This window comes from Denticeps clupeoides, unplaced genomic scaffold, assembly GCF_900700375.1.
Source record: "Denticeps clupeoides unplaced genomic scaffold, fDenClu1.1, whole genome shotgun sequence".
NCBI classification, from domain to species: domain Eukaryota; kingdom Metazoa; phylum Chordata; class Actinopteri; order Clupeiformes; family Denticipitidae; genus Denticeps; species Denticeps clupeoides.
The window spans coordinates 531,677-554,748 of record NW_021630004.1 but is presented as its reverse complement, the minus strand read 5'-3'; the positions used below and the strand labels follow the sequence as shown (position 1 = coordinate 554,748).

Below are 23,072 nucleotides of genomic sequence, written 5' to 3'. Positions count from 1 at the left end.
TATCCTCAACCCAGTCTCCTCTCTCTTTCCCCACCCCTCTCTCTCTCACTCTATCCTCAACCCAGTCTCTCTCTCCCTAAATTACAATGAAGTTTTCTTCCTTTACCTTAAGTGCTCTTCTCTTAGACCTAATATTTTCCAGTTTTAACGGGCTGTAATAAAATGGCTGACACACGTCTCCCAAGAGGTCCTCCAGGACACGAGACACCTGAAACCGAAGGTGAAAGTGACTGTCAGTACTGTAGTTTATTATAACATCACATCACAGGGACAGGAAGTGGCTGGCGTGGTGGGACAACCTGCCTGCTACACGCGTCTGTTTGGTGACCAAGCGCGTTGCTTCTCTTGTACAACATTCGGAGAAGTACGGCTGCCTCGCCGTTTCGTGTTTAGGAGAGCTTCCTGCCTGTTCTTTTAGCAGCGCTGTCTCACGGCTTGTTTGGGGGGTTCGTTTAATCTATGTTATATTGGGACCATTCATTTTTTGGCTGTTTTTCTTGTTTTTGGCTGCTCTAGTACTACCTACCATTTATATATTTACATTCTTAGTCTTTCAGTCCTCTACTGTTTGATCTGGATATAGAGCCACTTGTTGGGATATCACTGGGATCTGGAGGAGGGGGTTGAAAACACTGTTTTTTATGTAAATAAAATCAGTTTTAATCCGTTTATTAATCAACCATGGATGGTTAAATGCAGATGCCATATTTAGTGTGCATATTTAGCACTGTGTGCTGTGCTTCATAATGACAATCACTTCACTTGAATTTTTCACTTAAAGGCTAATAAAAAAATACAGCAGATCTGTGCACAAATGATAATCCAAAAATAGAATCATGTCACATGACATGAAAGGGTTTGAAAAAAGAATGGCCCATGGGTCACACTTCATCAAAGAATAATGAATTACAACCTAACCTTACCTCAAAAAGACTGAAGTTGTTGCCACCCTGCTCTTTGGCTGGAGATGCCGTGGCAGTGAAAGGCTGGTAGGAGCCTGGACTGGTGATGTTCTGTCGATCGGCCAGGCGGCGCTGAAGCATTGAGTAGATTAGTGTATTCTCTGAGAGTGAGCAGTACAGGTCTTCCAGACGTTTGTAGGACAAGTAGTCCATAATATTAAGCCCATTCTCTGTGAACAGGCGTACAAACTCAGGCTTGTTGTTCACCAGTGCATCGGTCATGGGATCCTTCAAGTCCTCATACTGGACATGAGAGAGCAAGCATTACTTCCGATTTCAAACTTTTGTGAATGCTGTGAAATTAGAAATGAACAGCAAGCAATTCCTGTGCGTGATTTCAGTATGAGCATATTTACACAAGAGACTAATTCTAATTGGAGGTTTCATTAACTAAGTCCTTGTATGCTATCTTATGTGGGGTGCTAGTAGCCTAGTGGTAACACACTCGCCTATGAACCAGAAGACACAGGTTCAAATCCCACTTACTACCATTGTGTCCCTGAGCAGGACACTTAACCCTGATGGTCTCCAGGGGGACTGATCCTGTAACTACTGATTGTAAGTAGCTCTGGATAAGAGCGTCCACTAAATGCCTAAATGTAAATGTCTCCTACCAACTGAGTAAATGTCCCTCACAGTAAAATGTGTCTTTCCTCATGGTGATTCTTACCGACCAGTGGATGCTTCCATTGAATAATTCACTTCTGGCAATGTCCACTCTGTTCCAGGCTACGGCCAACTTCAGCTCTTCCGTATAGGGGCTGACAGAAGAGGAATTCTTTTTGTTTGCTGGAAATTAAACATTTCAGACCCTTTAAATGTCACAAGAGCGTTATATGTACAGTTTACGAATGATATATTTGGCCTTCCATTTAATGCTGTTTGGAAAGATGTCATAGACCACAACCACGGGGCATGGCTAGTTATCTTGCTCATGACCACTGTTTATAAGATCAGATATTCCTTTCATGTGTTTCACCTACTTTCCTAATTTAATGATGTGATGTGCTCACAGCCATTAAATACAGATAGATTCCCAGCTTTGTGTGTGGAGTCTAGAAGAATGTGGAGATGTCTATCATCACCGTGGGCTCCTCCCGTTTCAAACATCAGTAAAGATTGTGTTCTGGCTGACAAATACTTACACACCAAAAAATGGTTTGTTTCATCTTAACGATATAAATAACAAATGACAAAAAACTCATTTATTTGTGTCACATACAATACAGGCCGAAAGTCTGGACACACCTTCTCATTCAACGTGTTTCCTTTATCTTCATGACCATTTACGTTGGTAGATTCTCACTGAAGGCATCAAAACTATGAATGAACACATGTGGAGTTCTGTACTTAACAAAAAAAAAGGTGAAATAAGTGAAAACACGTTTTATATTCTAGTTTCTTTGCTCTGATTACTGCTTTGCACACTCTTGGCATTCTCTCGATGAGCTTCAAGAGGTCGTCACCTGAAATGCTTCTCCAACAGTCTTGAAGGAGTTCCCAGAGGTGTTTAGCACTTGTTGGTCCAGCTCACCCCAAACCATCTGGATTGGGTTCAGGTCCGGTGACTGTGGACGGCAGGTCATCTGCACTCCATCACTCTCCTTCTTGGTCTCACAAAGACACAGCAGTTGGAACCAAAGATCTCAAATCTGGACTCATCAGACCAAAGCACAGATTTTCACAGGTCTAATGTCCATTCATTGTGTTTCTTGGCCCCAGCAAATCTCTTCTGCTTGTTGCCTCTCCTTAGCAGTGGTTTCCTGGCAGCTATTTGACCATGAAGGCCTGATTCACGCAGTCTCCTCTTAACATTTGTTCTATAGATGGGTCTGCTGCTAGAACTCTGTGTGGCATTTATCTGGTCTCTGACCTGAGGTTACTCTTGGTCTTCCTTTGAAGAGCATTTCAGGTGACGACCTCTTGAAGCTCATTGAGAGAATGCCAAGAGTGTGTAAAGCAGTAATCAGAGCAAAGAAACTAGAATATAAAACATGTTTTCACTTATTTCACCTTTTTTTGTTAAGTACAGAACTCCACATGTGTTCATTCATAGTTTTGGTGCCTTCAGTGAGAATCTACCAACATAAATGGTCATGAAGATAAAGAAAACACGTCGAATGAGAAGGTGTCCAAACTGTTGGCCTGTACTGTAGGTTTTCAATAATATTTTCCTGGATTATTATCTCAATCAATTTTCATATTACACAGGTTAACCTAATCTGCCTATGTTTGGACAGATCCAGATTTGAATATGGGTGTTAGCTTTAGCATGTCCTGCAGATAATTTTTTGGAAAAAGCAAAGATGAATGTCTACAGATATAATCAATCAACCCTTTAAAATACAGTTTTATTCATTTTGAGTTTAGCCAGACTGAAACATATTTGAAATAAGTGAAGTGAAAGTTTCAAATCCTGAACCGCCAAGGGTCACCCTCCCCTCACACTGCCCCCTGGGAGATTTTCACGGTGCCCACTGTTCACTAAGGGTGATGGGTTAAATGCAGAGGACACATTTCATTGTGTGCACTGTGTGCTGTAACTGGAGTGTTTCACAATCACTTCACTTTAACAATGGCTTTGTTTTCAATTATCAGACCTACACAACTTTCCTTTTTAGATTTCCTTGAGCAAGGTACATCTCCACACACTACTCTGTGGATGGCAGCACAATGTTTGATTGCTTTAGTCCAGAGTCAACATTTAGTTTGCTCACAATGATGATAATCACTTACAACCAGTTTAAATATGCCTGCTTTATCCCATTATAATTTATTACACAGCCCTTTTCCTGCCTTCCCCCTTTCCATCAGCAACTCCAGTCACCATGACCTCTCCCAGATCTGCCACAACCCCTGATAATTGCTTGCTTGTGGATGAAGTTGGCGCTGACAGAAAGGTTATGGCTGGTCTGTGACCAAGTACGGCCTCAGGTATTCCTCAGGTATGGGGCCATCAGGGACATGGCTCTGAACTTCAAATGAATAAACAGGAGATTGCATGTAAAGCTATGCATGGAGTCCAGGAGTCATTTCTTTTAACAGCAGGGCATTCATCTTTTTGTTCTTAAACACATCTTTGCCTTCTAATTGGATCTTGCAGTGAAGTGTTCTTTCTTTCTCTCAGGTCTCTAGAAGATTTTCTGATCATTCTGGTCAAGCGGACTGAATCTTACCTCTTACCAAAGCTCTGAGTAGCACTGTGTGAAAGTCTTCAGTGCCTTCCTGTTCTTTATGGTAGATGGAGACCAAGTCCCTGTTGTGATAGACACTTAGGGCCTTTCAAAAATGAAAAAGACATGGTGAGTAAGATAACAATCATTGTCATAATCACAATTACAGTCCCTGACAAAACTCTTGCTGCTTGTGTACAAAGTCAAAGTCAAGTCAGTCAAAGTCAGCTTTATTGTCAATTCTGTCACATGTACAGGACATACAGAGAATTGAAATTGCGTTACTCTCAGACCCATGGTGCTTACAAGTAACGTTAAATACAAACAGTAACATTAAATACAAAAGGTATAAAAATAAGCAAGTGTATAACATTTTAAAACACAATATACAATAAAGGCACATGGTGGAGAAAAATTGACCTCAAATTGACCTCAAGTGCCGCTGAAATATATTTCTAATCAAGATTTTTACTTTTTTTATTCCCAACAGCTTTTGTAATAATGTTTCAGTGCAAAACGAAACTGTCAAAAAGTATTCTAATATTCAAAGCTTTGTAAAGCCCACTGAGTCCATTTTTGCATCTTGTCATATGAGCTTCACCTGTCACTAATAATGGATCAAATAGGTCTCAGGTGTATAAAAAGAACCCCACAACCCCACTAGACCTTCACATCAACTGCAACGAGACCTCTGCAAACATGCCTAACATTCAGTCAGTGGTGGCCTAGCGGTTAAGGAAGCGGCCCTGTAATCAAAAGGTTGCCGGTTCGAATCCCGATCTGCTGAGGTGCCACCGTCCCCACACACTGCTCCCCGGGCGCCTGTCATTGCTGCCCACTGCTCACTCAGGGTGAATTTCACTGTGTGCACCGTGTGCTGGTCTGCTGTGTATCACATGTGACAATCACTTCACTTTTAAAGTGTTGATTATCAAGAGGCTGAAGACCAGATCTACTGCTGATGTGGCAGACACCTTCAATGTGTCTCAGCATCAAGTACCTGAGGATATCTGAGGATAAAAAGATTTGAAGAGACTGGAGATGTTTTTGACAAGCCCAGGACAGGCAGACCCCGCAAGACAACTGCTCAAGAGGACTGATAAATGCTGTAAATGAGAGGACCGTTTGTTGGCTCGAAAATCCAAGGCCAGCCCATTTTCCACTACAGCAGAGCTCCACGAGACCTGGTCACCTGAAGTCCCTGTGTCAAACAGAACAGTTTGTCGGATTCTGTCTGGAAATGACCTCCATGGTGGAATCAGTTCTCAGAAGCCTCCACTAAACAAAAGACAATTAAAAAACGTGTAGCATCTGCCAAGGCCCACAGCCTAAAAGGATGGATGCTGGAAAAGTGACAGAAGGTTGATTTTTCAGATGAATCTTCTGTTCTAACCACAGTCGCCGCCAATATTGCAGGAGACCTACTGGAGCCCACATGGATCTAGGCTTCACCCAGAAAACAATGGTCTGGGGTTACATCCAGTATGGGGGTGTGTGAGAGATCTGCAGGGTGGAAGGCAACAGCAATAGTCTGAAATACCAAGAAATCCTGGCTACCTTTTATATTCCCAACCATGAAAGAGGCCAAATTCTACAGCAGGATGGTGCTCCATCACATACTTCCTTCTCCACATCAAAGTTCCTCAAGGTGAAAAAGATCAAGATGCTCCAGGATTGGCCAGCCCAGTCACCAGACATGAACATCATTGAGCATGTGTGGGGTAGGATGAAAGAGGAAGCATGGAAGCATATTGATGAGGCATGCAAGACTGCTTTCGTTGCTGTTCTTGATGACATCAATATATTGTATGAATCCTTGCGCCAAACCGCATGGATGCAGTCCTTCAAGCTCATAGACGTCATACAAGATATTAAATTTGGATCTCACAGCACCACTACGTAATTTACTGACATTTTTGTATTTGCATAATCATAAAATTATCTTTTTTTTCAGGGAAACTAATCTATTTCAGTGCATTAAACATCATTTAGTAGGTTTTAGCTTTTCATATGAGTTATTTCTAACACCAATTGATTAATTAAAAGTCAGGTTAATAGCAGGTGTTTCCACAAAATAGATAAGCGACAAGACTTTTGTCAGGGACTGTACAGTGTGTATTGAAAGTATTAGGACTCCCTTAAAAGATCCGCTTGAATTTTATACTGCAGCCATTTTATTAAATCCTTTTAGTTCATTTTCATATTGTTAACTTTTTGCTGATTTATAAACAAAGAAAAACTGAAATATTAGATGCTCAATTGGGCTTAAGAACAATCATGGAGTTATTGTGAAGCCACTCCTTTGGTATTTTAGCTGTGTGCTTAGGGATATTGTCTTGTTGGAAGGTAAACCTTTGGCCCAGTCTGAGCACTCTGGAGAAGGTTTTCGTCCAGCATATCCCTGTACTTGGCATTCAACTTTCCCAGAATTAAGGCCAAAGAGTTCTATCAAAGAATCTTATTTCTCACCAAGTTAGAGTACTTCAGGTGTTTTTTTTTTTTTGCAAACTCCCTGCGGGCTTTCATGTGTATTGCATTGAGGAGAGGCTTCTGTTGGGCCACTGTGCTATAAAGCCCCAACTGGTGGAGGGCTGCAGTGATTGTTGACTTCATCCAACAATCTCCCATCTCCCGACCTTTTCCTTTCTCACCAAGGCTATTCTCCACCGATATATTCGTTTGCCCAGACAGCCAGCTCTAGGAAGGGTTCTGGTCATCCCAAAGGTGTTCCATTATGGAGGCAAGGAAGTGCAGCAGATTTTTTCTGCAACCTTGGCCAGATCTGTGCCTGCCTCTGAGCTCTTCAGGCAGTTCCTTTGACCTCATGATTCTGATTTGCTCTGACGTGCAATGTGAGCTGTAAGGTCTTATACAGACAGGGGTGTGGCTTCCTAATCAAGTCCACAGCTGGACTCGAATGAAGGTGTGGAACCATCTCAAGGTTGATCAGACAAACAGCATCCAAGTTCAATAGCAAAGGGATATAATATTCAGTTTTTACTAATAAATCAATTCTGTGTTTTCTGTCAATATGGGGTGCTGTGTGTACATTAATGAGAAAAAAACTCAAATGATTTTAGCAAATGGCTGCAATATAAGAGAGTGAAAATTTTATGGGGGGGTTGAATACTTTCCGTACCCACTGTATATAATTAAGTATTGTCACAATGATATATGTCCTTTCATAGTGCTACCATGACAAATCTCTAAATTTCAGTTGTGAATGTTAAATCTGGTAGATTGACATACTCCTGCAGTTATACCACAGTTCATAAAAACCTTGGCACAATTTCCTGAATTCGTGTACGTCTAGTCTCTCTGGGTTATAAAATCTCCCGGTTATCTCATTTCCATGCTGCTCATGTGTGTTGCTGATCACTGTGAAAGCTACATTTGATCTAAGTTCAGGCCATCAAGCCTATTGCTGTTAGGCCTTCCACTCTTGCAACATGACAGCAATGCAGTAATCAAGGTTGAATGTTGAATAAGAAAAGGCCTCATTTTCTGATTTTGAAGAACGTGAAGCAACAGGACAGTTCCATAGATGGCAGGTCTTCAGGAAATAGGATGGTCTTCAGGAGGGTGGATGGGTGTGAAGAAAATTGATTGAAAAAAAGATTGTTGAAATTGTGATAAAGGATTTAACTGCCACTATCAGAGGCTCGGTTTTAGAAAGGTTCAGTTGGCAATGAAAGGATTCATCGAGATACAGTGCATCCGGAATTTTTCCACATTTTTCTTTATGTTACAGCATTATTCCAAAATGGGTTAAAACTTGGCACAATTTAAAAAGCAAACGTTTTCATATTATAATCATTGTAATAGTATTTTTGTAGAGTTTGTTTGTTTAGCATTTAATTAATTTCTTAAATGTTCAAGGTTATGAGATTTGTTTCAGTTATATTTATTTTTACATTTAATAAAATAAAATCATATTCAAGTTGAACAATATAGCCTCGAGCCCACTTTTCAATATGACACTGGGTCCAGGTCAAGTTTAGAAAATCAGGCAAAAATATTTATAAAAAGTTCTCATTTTCATTTTAGCATTCCTAAAATTCTAATTTAGTTTTGGGTAGGACTCCATTCCTCAAGAATTGTTCTTTAAAAGCTAATTATGGAAAACAGTACTCTGTATTTGCAACAATTATGTCAGGATCCGGTCCGGAATGGGGGTTACTCCGGTCCAGGATCCGGACCGGAGTTTAATTGTTGTCCTGTGTAATGTTCCCTAATCATTTTCACCTGTGTTTAATTGTATAAAGCTGCCCTGGTCGATTCTGTCCGCTGTCAGGTCTTTAAAGTTATGTTCCATGTTCACCAGTGTCTACGTCTCGGATGTCTCCCCTGTCTTGTGCTTCACAAATTAAACCCCGATTTCGTGATGTCAGGTGAAAGCGTCCTTCATTCCACGTCTTCTCGTCACTCTTCGTCCTCCTCTCCGTTCACCCGCCGCGTCATGCCCGCATGGACGTGACAAATTAACAGTCTTTGCAAAATTAGAATGAGTGCTTTGGGGTTTCCCATTCATGGATTAATCATTAGTCCTGTACTAAAAGAGGTCTTCAATGAAGTTCTCCATTCAAAAATGTTCCTAGTATTGGACTAGAACATAACCAGGAAACTGTTATAGGTGGAGGAAAAATTACATGGAGATCAGCATGTTCTGCTGGGGACAAACCCAGCACTGGCTCCAGAGGGGAACGTTGATGCTTAAAGGTGTTTTTTGTGTTTGCACAATCCACCATTGGCTGAAAATAGCTACTGGCACTTGGTGGTTATACAGTAAAATACATGGTTCAAGTTATGATCTCTGTTCCTACCATTTCAATGAGCTTCTCGTTGTCTTTTTCAGAGGGGAAGTGTTTCTTCACTTTCTGTGCCACTCTCTCCCTCAAATCCCCACTGCTGACTGCTTCCCCCTCTCCATCAGGACCACCAGCCAGCATGACTGGAACAGATGACACATTCTCCAGCAGGTCACCAACCAGATCAGCCACACCCCCTGAGCCCACCAGGACCAACCAGGGCAAGGAGTTCTTCAGAGAGATTTCCATTCTCTGCAGATGTCAAATGCAAAAACAGGGAATCTCATCTCAGAGTAAAGAATAAATATAAAGAGAGAGGATAGAGGCTTGTGAAAAAGCACCCTAACGACTGAAATCACCTCCAATATTGTTGGTTCCCCTGAAACCAGCAAGCACAACACTGGAATGTCAATGCTGCCACTGCCTGAAAACACACAAATGAACAGAAATGTTTTATATCAGTTACTACAGGACATGAGAATAAAGAGTTTTCCTGAACATTCACTCTACAGTGACCGTACATTTTAATGTTTGAGAACCACTGTGTCAATAATATGTGCTTTTCACCCATGGGTCATTGTTGAAATGAGTTGACAGTGCAACTGGCCTCTCTCATTAGCTTTATTTCTGACAGTAATTTGTTCATCACCCACCACAAATTCCAGTGCGCTGAATAGATATGTGGTTTTCCAGACGCGCCCTGAAGCCAGCCTCACCACCTCTACGGCCAACGGTTCCATCATCCACTAACAGGAAGGCCTGGTAGTTAGTATCCAAGCAAGGTAAGTCGCGGGAGGTGTTCTGAACAAAGTACTTTGCCTGGAAACTACCCTGGTGGCAGACGGAGGAAAAACAATGGAAAAGTGTATGTAGTATCAAATGAAAGCATTTACATTTAAGAGGGGAGGAGCTATGTAAATAAAAGCTTCTTAATGACAGAGCATCATGGAGCTGCCCTGATGCCGATTGTTCCACCATCTGCAAATGGTAGATAAGAAAAGTCTAGACTGGAATTAGCCTTGTCTGCAGATTCAGTAAAGCCGGACAGATGTGGTCTGGTAGGAGAATAAGGTTCAGACAGATGGGTGGAGTCCTGGAAGTTACTCTTTATTCAAGCATGAGTTTTGAATTTGATTTCAGTGGAGGTCTATGTACTTGTGAACTGATGAGCCTTATTAAGGCAGCGTGGCAACCAGACATGCTGCTGAAATCTAGACCATCATTAATACACTGCTCAAAAAATAAAGGGACCAATATAGGTGTGGTTATGTGGGTGGTGACTGCAGATCACTTCTCACTTGAATGCTGGAGGTGCTTTCACAAAAAGTGAAAGTGAAGTGATTTATCATTGCAGCACGGTGACACAACAAAATGTGTCCTCTGTATTTAACCCATCACCCTGAGTGAGCAGTGGGCAGCCATGACAGGCGCCCGGGGAGCAGTGTGTGGGGACGGTGCTTTGCTCAGTGGCACCTCAGTGGCACTTTCGCTGATCAGGATACGAACCGGCAACCTTCTGATTACGGGGCCGCTTCCTTAACTGCTAGGCCACCACTGGCCCAACTAGTAGCATGAGACAGAGTCTCAGGTAGTGCAGCTCATCCAGGATGGCATGTCAATGCAAGCTGTGGCAAGAAGGTTTGCTGTGTATGTCAGCATAGTGTCCTGAACATAGAGGCGCTACCAGGAGACAGGTCAGTACATCATGAGATATGGAGGAGGCCATAGGAGGGCAACAACCCAGCAGCAGGACCGCTACATCTACCTTTGTGCAAGGAGGAACAGGAGGAGCACTGCCAGAGCCCTGCAAAATGACCTCCAGCAGTCCACATATATGTGTCTCCTCAAACAGTCAGACTCCATGAGGGTGGTACTGTGCAGCACGTTTGGAATTTGCCAAAACCACTGGCGCCCTGTGCTCCTCACAGACCTGAATCCAATTGAGCACATCTGGGACAGCACATTGGTGGATGGAGCAACTTACAATCAGTAGTTACAGGGACAGTGTCCCCCTGGAGACACTCAGGGTTAAGTGCCTTGCTCAGGGACACAATGGTAGTAAGTGGGATTTGAACCTGGGTTTTCTGGTTTATAGGCGAGTGTGTTACCCACTAGGTTACTACCACCCTGCAGAGATGAGCAGGATGATAACCGATATCTGGTAGAAAGTGAAGTGATTGTCACATGTGATACACAGCAGCACAGCACACGGTGCACACAGTGAAATTTGTCCTCTGCATTTAACCCATCACCCTGAGTGATCAGTGGGCAGCCATGACCGGTGCCCGGGGAGCAGTGTGTGGGGACGGTGCTTTGCTCAGTGGTACCTTGGCGGGTCGGGATTCGAACCGGCAACCTTCTGATTACGGGGCCACTTCCTAAACCGCTAGGCAACCACTGCCCCATATGTTGCAGATAATAGAGCACGTTCAAAGAAGTGCTTTCGGATGGGATGTTACGTAGAAGGAATTTGCTGACTGGTTGAAAATCTGAACATTCCATAAGATAACAGTGGCGGATTAGCAATTTGAACAAGACAAGACTTAAAGAAATCAATGTAATTATACCACGAAACGGTAGGGGGCAGCATTACACCTGCACAACCACTGGTTTGCTCCAATACCTACCTGAGGATTGACCAGTTGTTGCCGATTATGTACCATTCCCCAGGGTGCGATCCCAACAGTCACAATCTTTATGGATGAAGATGCAGCAGCAGCATGGTCCCTTACAGCCTCCCCAACACAGCGACTAACTCCCTCTCTCAGGCCTGAGGTCACAATCCAGGCCCCTGCCGTTCATTTATAATACAGACAACATTATCAAAAGACATGCAATAGTACAGAGAAGTGAAACAATTAAATTAGCTCAGAGATTAAAGAATGAATATATTTGTGTACATATTTGTAAAAGGAGACTGAATCTTTTTTATAATTATAATGACTCTCACTATCACATTGCATTCTTATTTTGACACAGCTGTCCCAGTCCTCTAAATTGAGGTTGCATAGTGTGCATGGGAATGGTTTAATTTAACACTATTAAACAGAGCTGTAAGTCCATGTTATAATTGAATAATTTGTTGAGTGGTGCCTTTTTTGGTAGGGCAGTATAATGGGCTGACCTTCCTTATTAAAGACAACTTCTGCAGCCTCGTACTATAAACACAACTGATGGAGGGGATCAAATGTTCAGCAGTGTGCAGGGTTACACGCAACACATGCACAAGCGTGTATGTAGGCATCTGCTGAAAAACACACATACGAACTAACATGCTTATGAGGCTTGGAACTTAAATAAGCAAGACCAAACTGTAAATCCCGATTGCTGAGTGTTAACCCTTTTTAAATACAACCAACAGAGGTGCAATGAATAATTCATAAGTGCCCCCCTTCATTAGCATATGAAGGCATTGCGTGTGTACAGTTGCTATATGGCCGAGTGTGGCGTGTACAGTCATATTGGGCTGTCACATAATATTCAAATCGTTTGGGTTGTTCCTATGTCTGCTTGGGTGCTCACACTTGAGCCACTACTGGATACCACTGTGGCAACCACGTCTTGACTTCGTAGGTGAACTCTGCTTGTCTTGAATTCACCAATGGCACATACCCACATAATAGACCACATCAATTAAAACAGACGTTGCATCGTCATATACATGCAATCATGTCCAATATGTCCTTTTGTTCATGGCGAGAAGGAGGATTTTCAAAACTTCTAAGAAGTTGAGACAGGTGCATCTTCACAAATTCCACTTGAACATCTCCCTCTAACCTCAGTAGACAGGGTTTATACACTCAGAAGAAATTTTTATTATTATTATCAGGAAGAATATTGTCATGCCCCAGTGTCAAACTGAATTATTATCACTCACCTTGGTTGCAACATACAGTTTTAAAATATGAAACTTTTGTAGCACCAGTCAAACAAAATCTGTTTCCATGTGACATCTGTTTTTCATCTTGAATTTTATACTGACGACATCTTTCAAATTCACGACCACTTTCTAGCATGCCACCCCTTCCACCCGTTTATGTCTGGAAACTGAGGAAATAAAGGCCTGTGTGGCCATTTCTGACCTTGAAAACATTGCTATCTAACACAATGAGGTTTGAGACAAGTCAACTGTTTGGAACATTTTGGTAGGTGTCCATTGTATGACATACCAATGCTAATTAAAATGGTATTAAAGGTGCTTTTCCATTCATAATTAACCTGACCTTAAAAATGAATTATATTATTTAAATTGTGTTAAGTGAACTCTTGACATTTCTTACCAGTACTTTGAGAAGCATTGACCAGTCCCTGTCGTAGAACCTCTCGTACCCAAGTCTTGACCTTTGACTTTCCTTCACCCCCGACTACTGAGACGACCAAATTGGGAGATTTCAAACCCCAATGAGCAGTCATGAGGGTGTAGACAATGGGAGGAGGTGTATCACAGGACAGACGCAGGAACTAGATGGGAGGTGGATATTTTAGCGGTTATTTTCTGTATAAATACAAGCACATGCTATATTCAGTAAAATACACATACATGCAATCATTTTTCTTGTATAAAATATCTGAAATTGAATTTATTCTTTTAATGTAGGTCCACCTACATTAAATACACATTAAACCAAGCAAGAGTGAGTAAACACTGTTTTTTGCTTCTCATTGCGGGCTGTAAAATTAAAAGTCAACCCTACACAAAGACAGATGAACAGTAAAGCGGTATTAGAGCCAATTCAGATGACACACCTTTTGCATGTACAGGGAGTGCAGAATTATTAGGCAAATGAGTATTTTGTCCACATCATCCTCTTCATGCATGTTGTCTTACTCCAAGCTGTATAGGCTTGAAGGCCTACTACCAATTAAGCATATTAGGTGATGTGCATCTCTGTAATGAGAAGGGGTGTGGTCTAATGACATCAACACCCTATATCAGGTGTGCATAATTATTAGGCAACTTCCTTTCCTTTGGCAAAATGGGTCAAAAGAAGGACTTGACAGGCTCAGAAAAGTCAAAAATAGTGAGATATCTTGCAGAGGGATGCAGCACTCTTAAAATTGCAAAGCTTCTGAAGCGTGATCATCGAACAATCAAGCGTTTCATTCAAAATAGTCAACAGGGTCGCAAGAAGCATGTGGAAAAACCAAGGCGCAAAATAACTGTCCATGAACTGAGAAAAGTCAAGCGTGCAGCTGGCAAGATGCCACTTGCCACCAGTTTGGCCATATTTCAGAGCTGCAATATGACTGGAGTGCCCAAAAGCACAAGGTGTGCAATACTCAGAGACATGGCCAAGGTAAGAAAGGCTGAAAGACGACCACCACTGAACAAGACACACAAACTGAAACGTCAAGACTGGGCCAAGAAATATCTCAAGACTGATTTTTCTAAGGTTTTATGGACTGATGAAATGAGAGTGAGTCTTTATGGGCCAGATGGATGGGCCCGTGGCTGGATTGGTAAAGGGCAGAGAGCTCCAGTCCGACTCAGATGCCAGCAAGGTGGAGGTGGAGTACTGGTTTGGGCTGGTATCATCAAAGATGAGCTTGTGGGGCCTTTTCGGGTTGAGGATGGAGTCAAGCTCAACTCCCAGTCCTACTGCCAGTTTCTAGAAGACACCTTCTTCAAGCAGTGGTACAGGAAGAAGTCTGCATCCTTCAAGAAAAACATGATTTTCATGCAGGACAATGCTCCATCACACGCGTCCAAGTACTCCACAGCGTGGCTGGCAAGAAAGGGTATAAAAGAAGAAAAACTAATGACATGGCCTCCTTGTTCACCTGATCTGAACCCCATTGAGAACCTGTGGTCCATCATCAAATGTGAGATTTACAAGGAGGGGAAACAGTACACCTCTCTGAACAGTGTCTGGGAGGCTGTGGTTGCTGCTGCATGCAATGTTGATGGTGAACAGATCAAAACACTGACAGAATCCATGGATGGCAGGCTTTTGAGTGTCCTTGCAAAGAAAGGTGGCTATATTGGTGGCTGATTTGTTTTTGAATGTCAGAAATGTATATTTGTGAATGTGGAGATGTTATATTGGTTTCACTGGTAAAAATAAATAATTGAAATGGGTATATATTTGTTTTTTGTTAAGTTGCCTAATAATTATGCACAGTAATAGTCACCTGCACACACAGATACCCCCCTAAAATAGCTAAAAATAAAAACAAACTAAAAACTACTTCCAAAAACATTCAGCTTTGATATTAATGATTTTTTTGGGTTCATTGAGAACATGGTTGTTGTTCAATAATAAAATTATTCCTCAAAAATACAACTTGCCTAATAATTCTGCACTCCCTGTATTTCCTCTGTATTTACTGTCACAGTTTTATTAATACAATTGCCAGATAATCTCCATCACTCTCTGTGTAATTAATCATGACTCAGTCATTGCAAAATGTTCGTTTCATTGAAAGTTCTGAAAGCCCTAATGAATGTTTACTGTATTAGGCTTTGGACGAGCTAGAGGACAAAGGTGTCCAATCTATCACAGGTGACTCACATAGCTGTGTTTCTTACTGGTGCCAGCAAAGTCCAGTTCTCCAAAGGCATCGGTTGGTGAATCAGAGGAATGTTGAGCACTCTCCCAATGACACACCATGGCTGTGCTGAAGTGGTCACCAAGGGCAACTGAATCGTGGCTCTCTCTCCTCTCACCACACTGACAGAGCTGGCCATTACTGACAAAGAAAAAATTCTGGATAGTAGTTAAGACAAAAACACACGCTTATGATTTAACTACGTTAAATACCTTACTATTAATACTACCTTACTATTACTAAAGGTGTTACATGGTTGCTTTGAAACGCTTACCTAAAGGAATCTTCTACAAATGTTGTGCATACTCTCTTCCTGATTATTTTTGGAATCCAGCCCTGAAAAAAAGACCATATTAAAATGTATTTATTTATGTATTTGTTTATTTAATTGGGGGGGGGGGGGGGTATATTACAGTCATGGAAAAAAATAATTAGAACCCCAGTTGGTTTTCTAAGTTTGCTTATAACAAATAAAGTCTTTAATTAGTTGGTAGGTTTATTAAAGTAATTAACAGTGAGAGACAGACCAATAAAATAAAATCTAGACAAAATCATTTGAAATAGCTGTAAATGAAAATAAGCATTTGATCCTTTTGCAAAATGTGCTCTAGTACTTGGCGGCAAAACCTTTGTTGGTCACACGTTTCTTGTATTCGACCACAAGGTTTGCACATATCTCAGGGGGATTCCAAATCATTCATGTTTTGTGGCTAATGTTCGCAACTCGAACCTTCAGCTCCTTATGGGATTAGGCCTCTCCAAGGCCTTAATATGCTGTCCTTAATATGCTGTGATTTTTTCCCCCTAGATTTGATGGTACATGTCCCCCATCCATCCTCCCTTTGGTGTGGTACAGTTGTCCCGTCCCCTTGGCAGAAAAACACCCCCAAAACATAATGTTTAGAAATCCATGTTTGACGGAAGGGACGATGTTCTCCAAACACGGCGAGTTGAGTTGATCTTAATTTCCGTGTTCTCTGACCACAGCACTTTCACCCAGTCCTCCTCGGAATCAGGTTCACTACTCACAATAAGTTAGGGATATTGTGGGACTTAGTGGATGTCATACATACGCCGTTTGTTTCACTTCAGACATTTTTGGGATAGGGAGGTAATTGTAATTGTATTGGGGGGGTATTTTGTGGTTTCCATGTAATGGTCTCATTGTGTACAGGTGTGCTGAGCCCCATACAGCACGTCTGGGACCAGATGAAGCAGAGACTGAAAGATCGTACCCCACCCCCACGTGACCTGGTGGAACGCCGTGCCTCAGAACAACATCATGAGGCTGGTGAGGAGCATGAGACGTCGCTGCCAAGATGTCATTGCAGCAAATGGTGGAAACAGCCGCTACTGACATTGTCCATTTCTGTTATTTGGGGCGATTCCTGTTGATGTCTAAATAGTTGGGGTAATAAATATTAAACTAATAAAAATTGTGTTTCTTCAAGAAAAATATCAAAGGGAACTTTTACCTATTTCATTAAACTTCAGAGCAAATAGGAAAAGCACTCCTACATATGTAAATAACAATGTCCATAACTTATTGTGAGTAGCGTACCCCGAACAAAAATCTAAACGCAACACTCCCATTTTCCTGAGCTGAACTCATTTTGTACATCCACAAAAGACCCATTACTCTCAAATATTGTGTTAGTGAGCAGAGATGATCCATCCCGCCTCACAGCTCCACACACATCCAGGTGTTGGTTGGACTGCCCACAACAAAGGCCAACACAACGCCACAGATGAGGGAGTGGTCAACGTAGGCAGGGGCAGAACTGCTGACGTGCCACCGAGTCATGGCGGCACACTGATAAATACAGAGGAAACATTTCAGTGTGTTTCAGTGCTAAGCCTGTACATGTGTTTTGTTGAGCAGGGGACCTTGTGGGCGTCAGGATTTCAGTCCTTCATGGCGTAGTGTGTTACCAACTGTTTTCTTGGTGCCTTGAGATCATTGACAAGTTCCTCCAGTGTAGATGGGCGGGTTCCACACCATTCTCATTATCCATGCTGTGAGAACTCCACAACGAGGGAGATTGGAAGTTACTTTTCAGCTGCTTGTCTTGAAGTTGGAAAACTTTTTGGTCCTGGTCATAGTAAAGAGTTTGGAATCTGGATTGACTGCTTCTCTGGATGAAGCTCCCACTATCAGGTCCTTACGTGTATAAAATACAGCCATAAATAGTGCTGATAATGATATAATGCTGATATACCTTTTTTAAAAATGCATAATTTAGGATTTTGTGTTATTAGGACCGAGTCAGAAATATCAAGTAATAATCCAACTTCGAGAGTCAAAGACAAAGGGGTCCAGCACAAGCAACCTTTCCCTGAAGTGTGAAAGCACAACTATGAACGAGCAAGGAGCCAGTGTGCAGTGTGCAGTGTGCAGTGTGCAGTGTGCGTGTCTGGGCAATTCTTCTGGGGGTGGAAGTCAGGGTCGAATCATGGGATGTGCTCAGAAGGCACCTCCCTGCGGTACAGGTATCAATGCCCCGGCAGTCCGCGACTGAAGGCAGCAGAAGGGGTGTGCAATGGGAGGGGTTGCATGCGCCCTTATAAGGCAACTCTGTGGTTTGGTAAATGGGAGGTGGCAGGGAGGGACACAGCATGCATGGTAACTGGCCTCCGGGCGGTCCGGGACCACCTCCCTGTGGGTGATGGGAAGTGATGCTCAGCGGTCTCAGACGGAATTAAATTAAAACAATATTCTATTCACAATAAATTCATCCTTGGTGCAGAATTACAGACACGATGAGATTTTGCAGGACGCGCCGTTTCACCGTCTGTAGTATTAAATGCTAATGAGGAGGAGAGAAGCGAGCGGGCATTCACGGAGATGTCGTCATAAAGGCGGTGGTGGCCTAGCAGGTCAGGAAGTGGACCCATAATCTGAAAGTTGACGGTTCGAACTGCCATGGTGCCACTGAGGTCAGTGGGGTTTTTCCAAACAACAAGCCTTTATCACTGTCAGGGCATATTCCAGGGGTCATAATTAAAATCTGAATTCTGGTTCTCTGTATAAGTCAGTATATGCTCCTGATGTCAGATTTTCTAGGATAAACAATACTCTAAAAAAATCTGTATTCTGGTTATTCTTTTTACTTACTCTGAACCTCTGCTGTCATTTTGTCTAATAAATGATGTGGGATGTAAGGAATTATGCAGGACAAGGCAGTCAGGGCATAAGCAATAATCAATAACCAGGAAAATGCTAATTGTTATGAAAGATGTGGTCCGAATGTATGAGATATGTCATTATTACATTACTACAGAACGGAGAGATCCTGAGAGAAAAGAGTGCAGGCTGCACAGTCACATCAGCGTAACTTCAGGGTTTTTAAAGGCGACCCGGTGTCACGCCATATTCTGTGACCCCGGGGGGTCGCATATTTGTCGCACTGTAGATCATTTCTCCATGTTATTTCTGGTTGATAATTTAGGTTGATGTGTGTATATATATATCAGAAACGCAAAAGGCTGTCATTTAACACTTACACACGCACATGCGTACACATTGCACAAACAATTCAAAAATGTATAAATACATTATAATTTTTCTTCGTCTAGCACCTAACAATCTCTGAGCATGCTCTTCACTGACAAGTTTGAGCCTTATCAGGGCTCTTAGTTTGTAAACTCAAAATTCTATAGAAATCGAACGAGAATTGCTGGTGTCTTCCTCTTGTAAGTCGCTTTGGATAAAAGTGTCTGCTAAATAAAGTAAAGTAAACGTAAAAATTTAGGACAAATGAAAATAAAAAGCGTGCGGGACTGATCACCTGATTTATCTTTATTTATCTAGGGTCACAAGATCCGACGGTCACAGAATATGGCGTAACACCTGTTCACCCGAGGAACCACCAGTGGTGTACTTTTGAAAAAGATCCTTCATCGTGAAGGTGTAAAACGTGTGTATGGTGGCGGGCTGGGCTGCACCGGACTTCCGCAATGGCAGGAGGACGAAGAACTTAATGCACGACATGCAATGCGACATTCGACACGTTACAAGGGCTGTTAACTCTTATAAGACGCCAAATGCAGCCTGAAATGTCCCCTTCTATCAGTTCTCTATTCCTCTGAAATTACGCTCTTAAAAGTGTCTATGGCAACATCTGGTCAATTTTAGAAGTAGAATAGTTTATGTAGCCTATTTCGGCTGGTAGAAAGAACCTCAGGCCTTTTATAACAAGTTAATCGATAGATAAAAAGGTCTGTATGACCACTGAACAAGAACGTGTTAGAACTTAAAATAGAAGCTGGTATCTGCACATGCGCATTAAACGCTAGTTTCTCACAGTTCCGCATTTTACTAGATCGTTTTGGTTTTTTTTACTATATCACTGGATCTGTAGAACCGAGCACATGGCGACATCGGAAGTGACAGTGACCTGTTCCTTCTCGGTCCTCCTTGGTGTCGAGCCGCTTCTCTTCCCTCGTCTGTCGGGGTCCGAAATGTTCATATTTACTGGCCGAGTGTCCTGTCGCCAGAAGTCCACGTCGCTATGTCCCTCGCCGCTCTGTCCCTCGTCGCTATGTCCCTCGCCGCACGCTCCCGATAAACCTGACGAAGTGTTCCTTCGCCACGGATCACGGCGACACCTCTTTTCTGGGTGTGACGCCCTCTGAACAATGCTGTGCTGCAGCAGGGGTGCACTTATCAGCACGTTGCAGAAGAGCCCATATATAGCATGTGATTTAAATAAGAATTGTTCAATTAAAAAGGCAGTTCTGTTCCTATTTTCAATCCTATTAACCATGAAGATGCAGGGTTCCATGCATTAATGATTAATATTGAGGGATTTTCAATATTAATTGTGTAATTGTGTAATTAATTTTGTAATTAATTTTCCGAACAATTACACAACTATCTAAAACAAGGGATTGTGTAAACCACTAGGCATCCACTTTTGGACAACATTTAATATGATTTTTGTAGATCTAATATTGTCGTAAATTTGATTCTTGCAATAAGCACATACGCAAACAGAAGCTCAGCTGAAACAGCAGCACCCTGCAGAAATGGCCTGAAGACCAGACCTTTCAGATATGAACAAAAGCATAGAACACATTCTCTGTATTAATGGTTTAGTGAAATGAAAACTTCTGCATTTCTATGGTTCACTTATCAATAGAACAAAAATGAACAATTGAAACATGAATCCAATTGTGTCAGGGGAACCAGCTTTAAGGCTAGAAGGAAGATTAAATCTGCATAAAATTGTATTGCAAAACTGTTTGAACAATTATATTTGGAGTGTATTCATGTTAAAACCTGCAACTATAACAGGCTAGCCTCTGACAGCTGAGAGTGTATTGAGATGTTATGGGGTCTCCATGGATACCAGGTCAACAACCCACTGTCATGTTTCTCAAACCTGAATTTTTACACCTGAATCAGTCCAGACATTTCTGTCTTCTATCCCCACATGCATCTCTGAGGCTTATGTGCCTACATTTACATTTCCAGCATTCACCATTGGCGTGACTGGGGCTCCATATCCCCTGGTGGGGTCCCCGTCCCCTGTGTCTCCCTCTGCATGATTTGTGCTTAATGTCTTCTGTCGTTTTGTGTGCGCAATCCAGGATCGTGTGTGGAAACGTATGCATCTGCTGGCCTGTAGGAGAACTGGAGGGTTCTCGTGGCCGTGTGCAAGGCGTAGAGAGCAGTGACCAGAAGAACCAGAAGAGACTGGTTTCAGTGGCTTGTTTTTGCCCTTTCCCTTAATTTGCTCTCAATAAACCGTGTTCCTTTTTTCACTACCCTTGGTGTCCATCGTTTCCATTCCCCTCTCAGTCAATAACCACATAATCAATGTTATTCATGTCAACTGGAAATGATTGTAATGTTGCGTATGTTGCAAGGTGAACCTTAGAGCAATCTGTTCTACTTCAGATAAGAAAAATACACACAAGATGTCTTTTTTTTTCAAAAACATATGTAATATGCTGTATTTACATTTACAGCATTTACCAGACGGCCTTATCCAATCAGTAGTTACAGGGACAGTCCCCCCTGTAACTGTAATGTCTTACCCACTAGGCTACTACCACCCTAAAATGCACACAATATGTGGATAGTAGTATCCTAGTGGGTAACATACCTGCCTATGAACCAGAAGACCACAAAGTCACAAAGTTTAATAAAATTCATTTGAAAAAAATTATGATTTAAAGTAATTGTCATTGTGATCCACAGCAGCACAGCACACGGTGCACACAGTGAAATGTGTCCTCTGCATTTAACCCATCACCCTGAGTGAGAAGTGGGCAGCAATGACAGGTGCCCGGGGAGCAGTGTGTGGGGACGGTGCTTTGCTCAGTGGCACCTTGGCGGATCTGGATTCGAACCAGCAACCTTCTGATTACAGGGCCACTTCCTTAACTGTTAGGCCACGACTGCCGAAACCCCACTTTTGGTGTCCCTGAGCAGGACACTTAACCCTGAGTGTCTCCAGGGGGGGACTGTCCCTGTAACTACTGATTGTAGGTTGCTCTGGATAAGGGCGTCTGGTAAATACTGTAAATGTAAATGTAAATGAATATTTAGTGACAGTGAATCTAGAGAAGTTATCAACTTTTATCAACCCCCACACTTGACCCTTCTGCACACAAGGAAAAACTCCACACAAGAAAACTCTAGGAGAGAGAAAAAAAAGAAAGAAGAAAGGAAGAGACGTTGGGAAGGAGTGATACAGAGAGGGACCCCCTTCCAGGGTAGAGTGAGCCTGCAAATGGTGTCAGTGCAGGGTTGGGGATGATATAATAATAAGTCCTACAGTTGTAGGGTTGGAGAAGTCCAGAATGTAGTCCAGTGTCATGGTCTAGATTACGTGTTGATTATGGTATTACTGGTCCACTTGAAAATCCCTGAAGTTGTAGTTGTTATGGTGGTGGTGGCTGTGGTGACCCTCTGGTTCGTTTCATTTAGCAGTTGTCCTGGAACCAGGATTTATTTGCTGGTCTCTTCACTGGTGTCTGCCAGTAGTCTGGGTGCTTGATTCCGTGTCTCGGAGAAAACAAACAGAAGCAGCAGCAGACGGTTGCACTGTACGACCGATACTGAAATCTGTGGTAATAGTGGTATATTGGTGCTACAGTGGCCCGGTACCCTAACTAGGACAGCCTAACTAGGATGAATTTAACACTGTCTGTGTTACAGGGGGACTCTGTGATAAACTGGACTTTATAATTGACACTGTGTCAAAGTGAAGTGAAATGGTGGTACGTTCAGAAGGAGTGATAGTAACGGGGAGTAAGTTGCTGAAACAGACACCCCGCCCAGTCCGTGGAACAGACACAGTGTCAGCATATTTATGAGTTTTATTAATGTTTCTTGTAGAATCTCTTGTTTTAATAGGTAAAGACACAGTGTCAATATTGTACACGCTGGGTGGCGGCTCTACGCAAATGGCAGACGCTCGGTTTAGCTGGTCTGTCTGCTGCCTGGTCTCGGCTCTGGCGAGTCAGTTTTGTTTTTTGGTTCTAAGACTATGAGCTAAGTTTTTAGACGATGAGCGGCGTCCGCCCAGTTGGGGTGGATGCCGTCTCGCCCAAAAAGACCAGGCTTCCCC

At 42.4% G+C, this 23,072-nt stretch overlaps 1 protein-coding gene across 4 annotated transcripts in view; it reads right to left on the bottom strand.

The window, feature by feature from the left end:
* Positions 1-20,173, bottom strand: part of LOC114780055 (transient receptor potential cation channel subfamily M member 4-like) — a 40,810-nt gene extending 20,637 nt beyond the window's left edge. For 2 of the 4 annotated variants that reach the window (XM_028967561.1, XM_028967562.1), the window contains exons 1-12: positions 19,890-20,173; positions 15,767-15,828; positions 15,456-15,633; positions 13,224-13,404; positions 11,571-11,734; positions 9,597-9,774; positions 9,303-9,367; positions 8,959-9,195; positions 4,139-4,241; positions 1,633-1,751; positions 924-1,205; positions 107-208 (exon numbers count right to left, since the gene is read on the bottom strand). In XM_028967561.1, coding sequence (XP_028823394.1) covers positions 107-208; positions 924-1,205; positions 1,633-1,751; positions 4,139-4,241; positions 8,959-9,195; positions 9,303-9,367; positions 9,597-9,774; positions 11,571-11,734; positions 13,224-13,404; positions 15,456-15,633; positions 15,767-15,828; positions 19,890-19,961 — 1,743 coding nt within the window. In that variant the 5' untranslated portion in view covers positions 19,962-20,173. Of the gene's footprint in view, positions 1-106; positions 209-923; positions 1,206-1,632; positions 1,752-4,138; positions 4,242-8,958; positions 9,196-9,302; positions 9,368-9,596; positions 9,775-11,570; positions 11,735-13,223; positions 13,405-15,455; positions 15,634-15,766; positions 15,829-19,889 lie in introns of those variants that run through there. The other 2 variants (XM_028967563.1, XM_028967564.1) reach the window with 2 other exon arrangements.
* Positions 20,174-23,072: the final 2,899 nt, after the last annotated feature.